The 13663-nt window shown below is 35.6% G+C and overlaps 1 protein-coding gene across 1 annotated transcript in view; it reads right to left on the bottom strand.

Annotated features, from left to right (window-relative positions):
- Positions 1 to 4896: 4896 nt before the first annotated feature.
- LOC107678255 (zinc finger FYVE domain-containing protein 1) overlaps positions 4897 to 13663 on the bottom strand; it is a 12716-nt gene continuing 3949 nt past the window's right edge. Inside the window, exons 3-11 of the mRNA XM_016473464.1 lie at positions 11108 to 11325; positions 9805 to 9911; positions 9071 to 9179; positions 7557 to 7654; positions 7357 to 7474; positions 7105 to 7275; positions 6761 to 6950; positions 5431 to 5529; positions 4897 to 5331 (exon numbers count right to left, since the gene is read on the bottom strand). Coding sequence (XP_016328950.1) covers positions 5099 to 5331; positions 5431 to 5529; positions 6761 to 6950; positions 7105 to 7275; positions 7357 to 7474; positions 7557 to 7654; positions 9071 to 9179; positions 9805 to 9911; positions 11108 to 11325 — 1343 coding nt within the window. The 3' untranslated portion in view covers positions 4897 to 5098. The remainder of the gene's footprint in view (positions 5332 to 5430; positions 5530 to 6760; positions 6951 to 7104; positions 7276 to 7356; positions 7475 to 7556; positions 7655 to 9070; positions 9180 to 9804; positions 9912 to 11107; positions 11326 to 13663) is intronic.

Below are 13663 nucleotides of genomic sequence, written 5' to 3'. Positions count from 1 at the left end.
ACACACACACACAAGCCAACACACATACACACACACTCACACACACATACACAAACACACACACACAAGCCAACACACATACACACACACTCACACACACATACACACACACACACACACAAGCCAACACACATACACACACACTCACACACACATACATACATATAAAATATTCTAGCGAGGCGATCTATTGTATTCTCATTGTTGAAATCACAGTTTAAAACAGGCCTAAAATAGACTTAATTTTCTTCATTCTTATCTTTTATTTTATTTATTGTGTTTAAATAAGATGTAATGTTTTCAATATGGCCTGGGGCTATATATGAAAAAAAAGTGACTGCTCTTATGTGCTGCTCTATTATACTGTATGGTTCCTCTTGTTCACTACAATCCAATAGAGCCCCTCGAAAAGATTTATGAATAGACCTTTTGAAAATGAAATCGTCACAGACCATCAACCACACAGATTGGCAGAACTGCCTCTTAGTGCCTCATTGTGTCTCAGCAGAAGCTGAGGATCAGAATTGTTAAATGGACCCAAGCAAGGCGCCATGTCTTCCCCGAGGAAGCGTGAGAAAATGGGAGAATGGTTTCGGTGGCGGTGACTCTCTTGTTGTCCTGCACCCTCAGAGTGACCATGTGGATGAGGGAGAAACGGGACAGTGCAGGATGAGTTGCCATGGATACGAAAGCAAAACAACCATTAATAAACATCCAAAAAAGCCACAGTAAGAAGAAAAACACTGGCCCCGGATATAAATTAAACTTACAAAGGCTTCCAGTATGAGAAAAGACACTGGTGAGTATATACTATTCTGCATTGATGCATCCACTGCAGTTTTTATTTATTTTTTGGCAATGTGCTTTGTCCTCTAAGCAGGCTATTTACAGTCCATATGTGAATTCAAATAAAACTGGCCCAAAAAAAACAAATTGAGAGTGTCTGTCTGTCAGTGCTGTTCCAGCTGAAATGATGTATGAATGGGGATTAAGGAATTATAATAATGCTTTCTGCTGAACTGGCATGTGGTGTTCGTTTTGTCGGCTGGAGCTCACTGTCCCAGCACGTGCATCTGCTGCAGGAGATAAAAACAAATTGCATGACAGCATCCTGCAGTGGACTAATCTGTCCGTGCAAATGATGTTATGCATTTTAAGAGACTGATAAACAAGCTTATAGTGAAATATGTCATGATTCAGACTTAGAGCAGTGGACCCAAATATCACATAACAACATAGAAGCAACAATAAATATGCCTACAGATCTTTTGCCTCTCTCTATCTTTTTGATAGCTATCTTTTTTAGGGGAGACCGGGGCTAGTTGTCACAAAGGGACATTAAGGGACTTTTTTTTCTCAGTAATCTTGAGCAGCAAATCGGCATATTAAAAGGATTTCTGGAGGATCATGTGACACTGAAGACTGGAGTAATGATGCTGAAAATTCAGATTTGCCATCAAAGAGAATACATTTTAAAATACATAAAATAGAAAACAGCCATTTTAAAATGCTATAATATTTCACAATATTCTTGCTTTTTACTAGAATAAATATAAATTCTCTCAAAAACATTTTTAAAAATCGTACAGACCACAAACTTTTGTGTATATTGAACAGTAGTGTGCCTATCTATCTATCTATGACACCAATAAAGACCAAATCTATACCAACAATATAAATCCATCTTGAATTCTCCTAAAATTGAAGTGTTTCCTGTCATGATGAAGGTATGAGTTGTGGAATGTGTTAGCAGTGCATTATTACATCATTTCTTGTGCAACAATATGCATCTTAAGATTAAAGACTTTCATAAAAGAATGAAATGCTGAAGTATTTATGTCAGATCTTTGTCTGGCGAACTAATCTTTCACTTCCTGTACAAGAACAACATAAATGATAAAAGACTCTTGGATTAAACATGGAGTCAGGTAACATGGGGCTATTTTCATCCTTTTATCCTTAAATGAACCAGAGCTAGAGACTGCAGTTTTTTTTTGCCAGTGTGTTGAGTGAGTGAGGTCTGTTGTCATGTTCAGCCCTCTTTGTTTTTATATTTTTTTTAATAAAAATGTCCACTGTGTAAGATCCTACATTGAGTGAAATCCTAAATCAGGGGTGCCCAAACTTGATCCTGGAGGGCCGGTGTCCTGCAGAGTTTAGCTCCAACTTGCCTCCACACACCTGCTGGGAAGTTTCTAGTATGCCTATAAGAGCTTGATTAGCTGGTTCAGGTGTGTTTAATTGGGCTTGGAGCTAAACTCTCCAGGACACTGGCCCTCCAGGACCGAGTTTGGGCACCCCTGCCCTAAATCAATGGGGGACTCAGTGGGTCTCTTTCTGAGAGTAATGTTGCCTCCCTCTGCTGGTTACAGTGTAGTAGTGCAACTGATTGCATTTATTTTTATTTTTTTTAATCAGGACCATGTTGTTATTTTAGTATTATTATATACTATTATAGCATTTATTAATATTTTGAAGGAGCTTTTATTTTTATAATTTCATTTTTCATCTTAATTTTAGTTTGCGTTTTTGTCATTTTGTTATGTGCTTTATCATTTTAAATATTTCTATTTAGCTTTATTTTGATTTCTGTTTTAGTATTTTAGTACTTAAACTTATTGCAGTTTGTTGCCAAAGCAACATTTCTAACATTTAAACTTCTTTAAGTTTAATTTGTATTTAATCTAACGTTTACATTTTATTTCAACTCCTCGATGATTTGTAATATTTAATCATTTCAGTTAATAACAACACTGATTCAAGGACAAAGTATTGCCCTTTTATGTTTAATGTTCTTGTGATCGCTTGTTTTAAAGTTTTACTGAAAATAATGTGGAATGAATAACATTTTTAACTTGTATTAACAAATAATTATATAAAAATTAATGACAGATTAACTGAAGTGATAAACTTCAAAATGTACATTAAGTATGTGTCATTAAATGCTATTCTTATCAAACATTTCTTATTATTATCAATGTTTAAAACATGGTTTTGGAAATACCATGATACATTACCATTCCAAAGTTTTAAGAGTAAGATTTAAAAAGTAAATAAACACTTTAATTCAAAGATTAATTAAAAGTGACATTAAATACATTTTTAATGTTACACAATATTTCTATTTCAGTATCAGCAACTGAAAAACGCAGGCCACTAAAAGGACTGACATAAGAGAACTGTCAGTTATAATACCACGGTCCCAATAGTTACCCGACCCGTGTTACAGTGTGTGTGATGCTCTTAATGACACTCACACAAGTGCTGACATTATAATCTTGAAACCCCTCAAGACAGTTTCCTGTAGATGTGATGAGGCAGGCTGTTTGCCAGACAGTAATGTTACAAATGGAGGAAATGCAAGTACAACCTCCATGATTTAAATCAGATTTTGAGTCTGCTTCATCTATTTAAGGCCCTTGAGCAGGAAATCTAGACCTCTACCTCCAGATGACCTCGTGTTTGTTCACTTACAGAGCTAGAACCCATTATTTTCTATTGATGTCTGTTATCTTGTGAATCAAGAGGGCAGGCTGTTTTGAAATAACTTTAATGTTCTGATTAAAAGCCTGAAAAACAGTACCGGCCAGTCAAAACCATTAAAACCATTGCTTTGGTTAAATCCCTTCATACTAGAAGACTACAATGTTCTATTCCAGATAAAAAAAATATAAAAAGTAGAACTGTTAAAAGAAAAAAACAACAACAACATAACATAAACGTTAAAGGGATAGTTCACCCAAAAATGAAAACTCTTTATTTATTCACCCTCATGACCTGTTCAAGATCTGTATGAGTTTCTTTCTTCTGGTGAACCCAAAAGAAGATATTTTGAAGAATGTTGGTAACCAAACAGCTGATTTCCATAATATGAAAAAAAAAAATATATATATATATATATGGAAGTGTACTATGGATATGAGGGTGAGTAAATGATTACATCATTTTCATTTTTGGGTTAATTATCTCTTTAAGAAATTCCACATGGATTCTCTCCAATCAAATATGAATAAAGTGCCATATATAAGCCATTTTATTAGCTGTACAAATGTTAGGAGTTATCCTGCTGTGACGGCTCAACATTCAGTCATCTGCATTGAGTTTATTGTAAGTCTGTATTAAACGTCATAAATGTCACCCGCAAGATAGTGGTTGAGATCCATTAGGCACTATAAATGCTGTAGAATAATTCCATTTTCATTTTATATGCACAGTTTGCATCTTACGTATTAGATTATATGGCTCTCAACTAAAGAAAGTTGACCATGATAGTAAATATTAGGTAAAGTGCAGTTGTTTCAGAAAAAAAATTTGTAGTAAAGAACAATGCTGATAAAAAAAATACAATGAGATATGAACTCACAGGATTCATCACGTGATAAACTGCATTGCCTGAACTGGAATGTGAATTCTAGGTCTACTTCTGTTGCTCTGTTCCTGGAATAAAATATAAAACTGTACCAATAAAAGGTAAGGTTGCTATCTCATATTCAAACGTTTCTTAATTAGATTAGATGTGAAACATCTCCTACTTATCTCAAATTATATTTAACTGTGTATTAGATATGTTGATCTTTACTGCTCTTGCTCTCTTGTCTTTTATGGAGGTGATTTCTTATCTTTGGGATAGAAACATTAAGATGTTTAATCAACAAATTATTTACAGAAAAACACTTTTAGAAGGCAATTCGTTTTCAGTGCCAGCACTACAGTCAATTAGCTAGAATCTATCAAAATCCATTAAAACGATCATTTTCTATTTCCCTCTTTTTCATTTCTGCACGCAAATCGCACAAAAAAAAAGAAATTTTTCTGGGTTGTTTATTCATCCCAAAGTCAAACGGGAAAAAATATACTTAAGACAATTAACCTATTTTAGGACCACAATTTTTTTTGTCTCTTTTGATTTGGAGATGAAATATAACCCAGATATCATCATTCTCTAACGCTTTGAAGAGCCTGAGTGTTTGTCTATGCAACTGCAGTGGGTTTCATATTCCCCCCAGCCATGATTACACCGGTTGAGGTTTGAAAACTGCCTACAACCTGGATCTGAGCACCAGGCTGTATTACGGCGGCACTACAGAGGCACAGCATTTCAAAGGGAATCCCTGCGGTCAGCGCAGCCGTCACACACTCGCACAGGGTGGTCCCAGCCACGAGACGGCACTGGCCTGGTCTTAGTCGAGCAGTTCCCACACAATCCCTGACCACATGCCCGGCAGTGGTGCTTGGGCATGCTGGGGGTGAAGGGTTTAGCACAGCTGTGGCACTGGGTGATCTCATGGTCTGGGATCCAATAGTCTGGTCTCGCAACTCCCTTTACAAAACCTGTAAAGAGTACATGATGTTTAAAAAAAACTCACTCGCTCTGCATTAACAATACAATTCTCTAGTGTAAATTCAGAGTGTAATTAAGTGGCAGCTCACATAGAGGGTAGTCCACTGCGGTGGAGACCATATCCAGAGTGGACTGAGCTACTTCTGTCACTCTGCGGGCGACTAGTGTCCGGGGTTCTGTAATGGCCACTGCAGGGGTGAGAATGTATTGTCTCAGCTCAGCAAACCAGTCAACATCCCACACTGAGACCATTAAAAACTGTTTTGGAAAACACAACTCAACTCAATAACTATATATTGCATATTTTTTTTACAAGACCAAATATTCTGCATTACATAGACAAGTAAGAACACAGAAGGGGTTGGACTTGGACACTAGCACAATTTGTACCGTAAAAGCATCAAATCCCATAGAAATGAATACTTTAAGACTTGTCTTCAGAATAATCCAAAGAAACATTCACTGTTTCATTAACTTGTGTTAGCTAGAGTTTCACAGTCAAACAAATCTGTCAAAGGTTATTTTTGGTTGTTAGTATTTTGGATCTCAATTACTAGACTGTTGCAGAACTGAAAAAGAAGTGTGAGAAACCCATTTTACCCTTGCAAGGGTTTGAGAACCAGTCAAAGGAAGTAAAAAAGCAATAAATACTACAAATAGTACAAATAATGCAAGATACTATTTATACTCAGTTATTTGCACCTCAATGTGCAAACAGTTACAACTTGTAGTCATGACGACAAATAAACAACTATATATCTATCTATCTCTCTCTCTCTCTCTCTCTATATATATATATATATATATATATATATATATTGAATTTGTGCAGCTAATTTTGAACTAAAATATCTGGGTCAAATTGACCCCTAACACAACAGAAATAACACAATATAATAGAAGGGAATTAAAATTTCTTACGTTTAATAACAAGCTACAATAGAGGTTTTCAGTTTGTACATGAATCTTTAGTATTTTTTCATACTGTAGATTTTTGGCAAATTGCATGGAAAACAATATGGGTCAGAAGTTGTACCCAGTTTTTGGTCATACAGGAGGGTTAAACAGCGTTTTCAACCCTGATAATAATCAATGCACCAAATCAGCATATTAAAATGATTTCTGAAGGATCATGTGACAGTGAAGACTGGAGTAATGATGCTGAAAATTCAGCTTTATAAATTACATTTGTAAATATATTTAAATGGAAAAAATATTTTTTAAATTGTAATAATATTCCACAATATTACTGTTTTACTGTATTGTTGATCAAATAAATGCAGCCTCTTAAGCATAAGAGACTTTAAAAAAAAAAATAATAATTAAAAAAATCTTACCAACCCCGCACTTTTGATCGGTAATGTAAACTTTGCAAGTGTAAGAATTATTTAGTGCACCATTGCAGAACAATGTCCTCACCCTGTCCAGTGTGCTGGGGTCCTCCCTGCTGGTAACAGGCATCACACACTCGTACAGGGGTGCCGTCCCAGCCCCTCTCGGGCACTGGCATGCTGTGAGTGGAGCAGGCCTGACAGAAACCCTCCCCACATGCCCGACAGTGGTGTTTCCTCTCCGCCTCCTCAAACGCTCTCTTACAACCATGACATTCCTAAAAAGAAAAACGTGATGTTTTAACATAATAAAACAATAGATTTGTTTTGACATCTTTTGCATGCTATGAAATTCATAAATTTTTAATGTGGCATAAATAAGTGTGATTTGACATTCTCTTTCATCTATTCCTATAGGGCATGTCAACTCACAATGATTTCAGCGTTGGGTTTCCAGTAGGGTGGAGCCACCTGGTCTGTGAGCCAGGCAGTGACGGCCTTAGTTGGGCCTGAGCTGTATTCTGTCACTGATTGGATTATATAAGTCATTCCATCCAAAACCCGCTGAGCTGCATTCTGATGGTCTGTCTGGAAGGCATCGGTCTACAAGCATAAAAACAACATTAACCACTGTGAGCATCAATGGAGTCAGCACATGGATGGGAACACAGAAAAACAACTCACCCCCTGCCAGACATGCTTGACCTCTGGCCGCACCACACTGCTCTCTGGATCCTGGTTGCCCATCCAGTACTGTCTACTCCGGTAGATGATGCCACAACTGGGACACTCTAAAACATAGCTGTAGAACAAGACCAGGGTTCAGAGCATGGATGAGGACCAGCTTCAGAGGCTAGTTTCAGTAAGAAAAACATCTTACTCACCCTGACCACGCATACTTGGCCAGACCAAACCATGGGTTATCTGAAGAGGCAGATGTTTTGGGTATGACAATCACTTCTCTTCCGCTCTCATAGCACCTCTGCATGGGTAAAATAAATGGTTTATCATCCTTTCCATCCATCCATTATCCTTTCATTTCAAATTGAGAATCCATATAGGACAGTTTTTGCAAACTGATTAATCTAAAACCTCAATTAACAGAGAAAATAGGTGGCGAATCTCATGAACTCTAAGCGCAATTTTAATTGAAATTCAATTTTGTATGATTTTTTTACATGAAAAAAAATGGCATGTTGGCACCGCCAAAGTGAATACCAATAGTTCAACAAAACGTTAAACGAATAAAACAACAATAACTAATAAATTATAAAATAAAAAAATAAAAAATGCAACGAATCAAAATGAAAATACAAAAACAATCAAAAAAATAAAAACAAAAATAAAACAAAAAACTACAAACACAAGATACAAAATAATAATAATAAAAGTAATAATTAAATTCACGTTTATTTGTATAGCGCTTTTCTCGATACAAATCGTTGCAAAGCAGCTACAAAGAAGATTAAAGTGACCCTATTATGCCATTTCCAATATTGCCTTTCATGCAGTGTGTAATGTAGCTGTATGATTGTGAATGTAAACGATCTGCAAAGTTGTAAAGCCGAAAGTGCACGATAAATAAAGTTATTGTCTCCCAAAATAAAGAATCTACTCTGTACAGCCTAAACGAGTTGTCAGTAATTCGAATCAACATATTTGCATAATTCCCACCTATGTTCTACATTGGCCGGCCTCTAACAACTTGACCCCGCCCACAAACACGTCATTTTACTGACAATTGATGTTTATATTTTCTATCAAATGTTCAAAATACAGAACTATGGCATTGGGCGTATCGTGACGCGCTGTATGCGGTAGACCAATCACAACAGACTGGGTCATCTGACCAATCAGAGCAGAGTAGGCTCACGGAAAGGAGGGTGTTTAGAGAGACTGAATCTTAGAACTTCTTCGAACGAGTGATTTGAGAATCGCTAGAAAATGAGGTGATATTAAATGCATATTTTGAGAAAACAAAAGCATTTTTTGACCTTGCATGCATGTAATCCTATCGTAGGAGACCCAAAACAATATTAGGAACCTTAAAAATGGCATAAAAGGGGCATTTTAAAGTTTCTACATTATATTTAGGAGTAGCTTCAATAAAAATAAAAAAATTAATATAAACAAAATACTTACAAACACACACAAAAAATAAAAACACAAGAAACAACTAATAAAAAAATGTAAGTAATAAAAAAGTAAAAAATTTAAATAAATAAAACTAAAACTTTATTTGGGGCCCCACCTATAAAAAAAATAAATAAATTATAAAAGCACAAACTAAAACAAAAACTAATCAAAATAAAAACGGAATAAAACACTAAACTAAATAATACAAAACAAAACACATTAATCTTGACCTTAAGAACTGGCCATGACAGTGAGTTTTTACCTTACAAATGATAACTTTATTGTTGTATTGGTGGGCATACTGGCATAATCCATCAGCCATGTGTGGGACCCTGTCTTTCTGGTGGTTCATGCCGTTCTTACACCGAACACTAAAGCCATGGGATTTTGGAGAGGTTAGTTATGATTAGCTAGTTCTTAAGTATTCTTTAAGAGTACTGCTCTTTTAAATCTCACACACACACACGTCTGGTTTGCTATCCTTGTGGGGACTCTCCATAGGCGTAATGCTTTTTCTACTGTACAAACCATATTTTCTATTGCCCTACACCAACCCTACACCTAAACCTACCCCTTACAGGAAACTTTCTGCACTTTTAGATTTTCAAAAAACTTAATTCTGTGTGATTTATTAGCTTGTTTACCCGTGGGGACCTCAATTTAGGTCCCCACCGTGACACAAGTCCCCATGAGTCTGTGTGTATTCAGGTTTAAGTCCCCACCAGAATAGAAAAACAGGTACACACACGCACACACACACACACACACACACACACACACACACACACACACACTTTATTAACTGCCAAATCATGAAATTATGAAGTGGCTTGGTGCTGATGTGATGAAATAGGAGTCTGATGTGTGACAATGCAGCAATTTTCTTAATTTATTATGCATCAAACATAATGCATCTGTGCATTCAACACAACCAGCAATTATAAAAAAAAGGCCACTCAATCTATAGCTTGAAGCATTATGCCTGTGTGGACTTACTTGCAGCTGAGACAGACTGATGGGCAAGTGAAATATTCATCAGGAAAGAAGGAGCATATGCTGATTTTGTCATCTGAGATCTCGCCACAGAACCTGTCGCTCAAGGCCTGAGAGAGAGCAGAGCAGTGAAGTCCAGTTTCAGAAACATGCTCAGTGGACAAAGGTGAACACATACATGCATACACTAACCACGAAAATTAGTTTAGGACACTTAAATTCACTACCGTTCAAAGGTTTGGGATTAGTAAGATGTCTTTAAAAAGAAGTCACTTATGTTCAACAAGGCTGCATTTATTTGATTTAAAATATGGTAGAAACAGTCATATTGTGAAATATTATTACAATTTAAAATAATAGTTATCTATTTTAATATATTTTAAAATAAAAAATTTTCCTATGATGGAAAAGCTGAATTTTTAGCAATCATTACACCAGGCTTTCACACAATCCTTCAGAAAACATTCTAATATGCTGATTTGGTGCTTAAGTGCGTTATTTTAGATACACGTTTTATTAATATTTTGAATTAGTTTTTATTTTTATATTTTGTTTTCGTTTTAAATTTAGTTCAAGTTTTACCTTTTTACCTTAGATTGAATTATTTTAGTGCATCAAGATAAACTAAATGTTTTATGGTTTTAGTTTTAATTAACTATAATAACCCTGGTGCTCAAGAAAAATTATTATCAGTGTCGAAAACAATCGTGCTGCCTAATATTTTTTTTGGAAACTGTGATACATTTTTTTTTCATTAGCAGAAAGTTCCAAAGAATATCATTTATTTAAAATAGAAATCTTTTGTAACAACTTAAAAGCCACTATTTTTGTTATTATTTAAATGTTCATCAATTTAACGTAATCTTGCTGAATAAATGTACACATTTATAAATGTATATGTAAAAAATAAATCATACTTACCTAAAACTTTTGAATGATTGTGTATGTATATTTAAAGAGACAGAGTCAAATGAACCACTTTTACGGCACTTTAAGTTATTTTTGGAACTTGACAGTCCCTGGTCACCCTTCACTTTCAATGTATGGAAAAGAGCATTGTGAACATTCTGCTAAACTTCTCCTTTTGTGTCCCACAGAGGAAATAAACTCAGGTTTGGAATGACATGAGAATGAGTAAACGATGATGACATTTTCATTTTTCAGTTGAACTATTCCTTTAAATACATGAATTTATTCTAATTGCATTAGATACAAAATATCGAACCAAATATGAATGCTTTTAATGTCTAAATTCTTTTTGGGGTCTATTTACACACACACAGTACTACTACTACAGCTACTGTACCTGCAATGCACTGAACACAATGGCAGGCTGGCGCGGGGCTCGCTGGGATGTGTTGTTCACCTGCTGATTGACTATCTGCAGTAACTGCGAGTAGTCTGTGGGGGGAGTGATGGTTTGGGTTCCCATGTACTGAACGGAGCTGAAGGCGTCTGTGCTCTGGCCCAAGTCATGGAAGCGCTTTTGCAGCAGTGTGTCTGCTTGCCCCAGGACAGAGCCATCTGGATAAGAAAACAAACCCATATTTCTCTAGCCTGACACACTTCATTGGATGGCACTAATTCAATCGTTTCAAAATAAAAAAAGATGAAGGAACTTTTACAGACATTTAAAGCTTTTTTTTTGTGTGATTTATACAACACTTTTCATGTGCCATGATTTACAGTATGCTTAAAACCTGGTGTTACGTCACAAAGACGTATAGTTCTGTCATGACTTTAGGATACTGTGTGTTTCCTTCTGTTGTTATGTGCGTGTCTCCTGCTCTCCGCTGGCTCCTCCCACTCTCCACTCTGGCAGGTGGCCTGATTGCTCCCCCAGCTGCACCTGCTTACCAACCAGGAGGGAGGCAGCATAAAAGCAGAGCACAACTCTCAACCAAGGAGAATCCTTCTCCAGAGCATGATCTGTGTCCTGCCCGGTCCAGTTTGTCGAAACTGTGATGCATCTGTTGGGGATCTGCATGGTTGTTAACATTTTAACTCTTTGGTTTAAAATGCTGATGCTCTAGTTGCTTGTTCTCTAGTGAATTCCTTAGTCCTGCTAGACGTAAGCTAAGAGTCCTGTTGCTCTGTTGTGACCGAGTGCCGTAAACTATTATTTTCCTAAAACTGTTATTCGTCTGATTGTTTGTTTTTGTTGCAAGTTATGATTGGGAATTGTAGGGAGGCGGGCGCCATTTCATTTTCATACACCCCAGTTTCCTCCTGTTTTGTGGCTAGACAGGGAGTGAGCGTACATTCTGTTGTTGATTTTCTTTTTCTTTGAGAGATTTAGTAAGTACTTAACTCCCTAGTTAGACTGAACTTTTGTTTGTTGTTTTGGCCTTGTCCCCTCCTGAAGCCTCTGTTCCCCTCCTAATTTATACTTCCTGTTCAAAAGAAACCTGGCTACACTTTACTAGCCTGTAATAAATTTGTTAAAAAGATCTTGTTGTTGTTGTGGTGCTGTGGCAGGGCCCAGACAAATGCTCTTCAACCATTCAATATTGTTATGTTCTGGAAAACAACCCCTAGACACTCATAGGACGTAACACTGGAGTTTACCCAAGGGCATAATTATAATAGAGCAGTATTGTGATCTTGGTTACACTCCTGCCTTGGGATTTTCCTGCAATCTGTGTTAGATAACTAGTTCCTTCACCGTTAAGATACCTCCATTGTTTTGATTTTCTTTTGAACAGATGATTTAAAAAAGATTTTTATTTCTTTGAAAATGTGTCCTACTAATACATTTTTATTGTTTAGCAATCTTTTATAGAAGCAATAAGGAACCTGAAGATGCAATATTATATTATATCTTACGTAATATCTTTATCTCTTTAGATATTATCATCACCTTGGTTTCATAAGATTTTAAAAACGTTTATACCATATTCAAGAAAAGTGAACGTTTAATTACGAAACTTAAATATGTAACTTCTAACCAGTAAGTAAACAGTAAAAACATTTTGAATACACTTTGAATACATGCGAGTGCACAATTTATTTGTTAAAAGTTTTTAAATATTTAACAGTATTTTTTTGTATAAAATATAATAAATTATTAATTCTTTTTTTTTTCAGTTTTATTATTTTTTACCTTGACACAGTCATGAAGGTCTGCAGGGGTCTTAGGATATAATTCCTGTTTATTTATTTATTTTTTTTAAATATATATTTTCTTTTCTGTCAAGTTGAATGCATCACATTACTTTCTTTCAAATGATTTATTAAAGCAGTGAAGTAGTAAAATATTTTTTTTTTCTAAAAAATAATCATAAAAGATTATGTCCAACAATTGAAGGTTTTATTTGAATGAATTTCATTCTTTTAAAGAGGAATTTTTCTCATTATTATATCAGGACAGCTCAAAAGAAATTTTAATTCAAAAATTAAAAGCATGCTCATCTTGCATTTAAGTCTTTGTTTGTATGCATTACATTTTTTTATGTATTTTTGATTAAAATAACAGATAAAAATTATCATTGTGTTAATAGCCCATGTATTACAGACTCCAATTAAATCTCTCTAAAGTTTTGTCATTTGACTACAGAGAGACAATGAAAAAAATTGAAATTCTCATCACTAAGCAGACAGAAATAAAAGAAGGTATGATGAAACAATTGAGCTTGAAATAAAGCCTGGTTTGACTGACAACTTGCATTTTTCCTGTGGGATTCTCCACTAGTCTGAAATTCAGGACTTTTTCAAAGACCCCCCTGGCTATGTGTTTAGGCCCCATGAGGGTGTGCAGACCCAAGTTTAAACAGCAATCCCTTTGCCCCAGGCTAGTCATACAACAGCCTTCGGCAACAACATGTATCAGAAAAATGTGGTATTCATTTTGATAAACACTGCA

This window comes from Sinocyclocheilus anshuiensis, unplaced genomic scaffold, assembly GCF_001515605.1.
Source record: "Sinocyclocheilus anshuiensis isolate Anshui unplaced genomic scaffold, SAMN03320099.WGS_v1.1 scaffold1153, whole genome shotgun sequence".
Taxonomy (NCBI): Eukaryota; Metazoa; Chordata; class Actinopteri; order Cypriniformes; family Cyprinidae; genus Sinocyclocheilus; species Sinocyclocheilus anshuiensis.
Note: the sequence above shows the minus strand (reverse complement) of the source record. Positions and strands in the feature narration are given on the sequence as shown.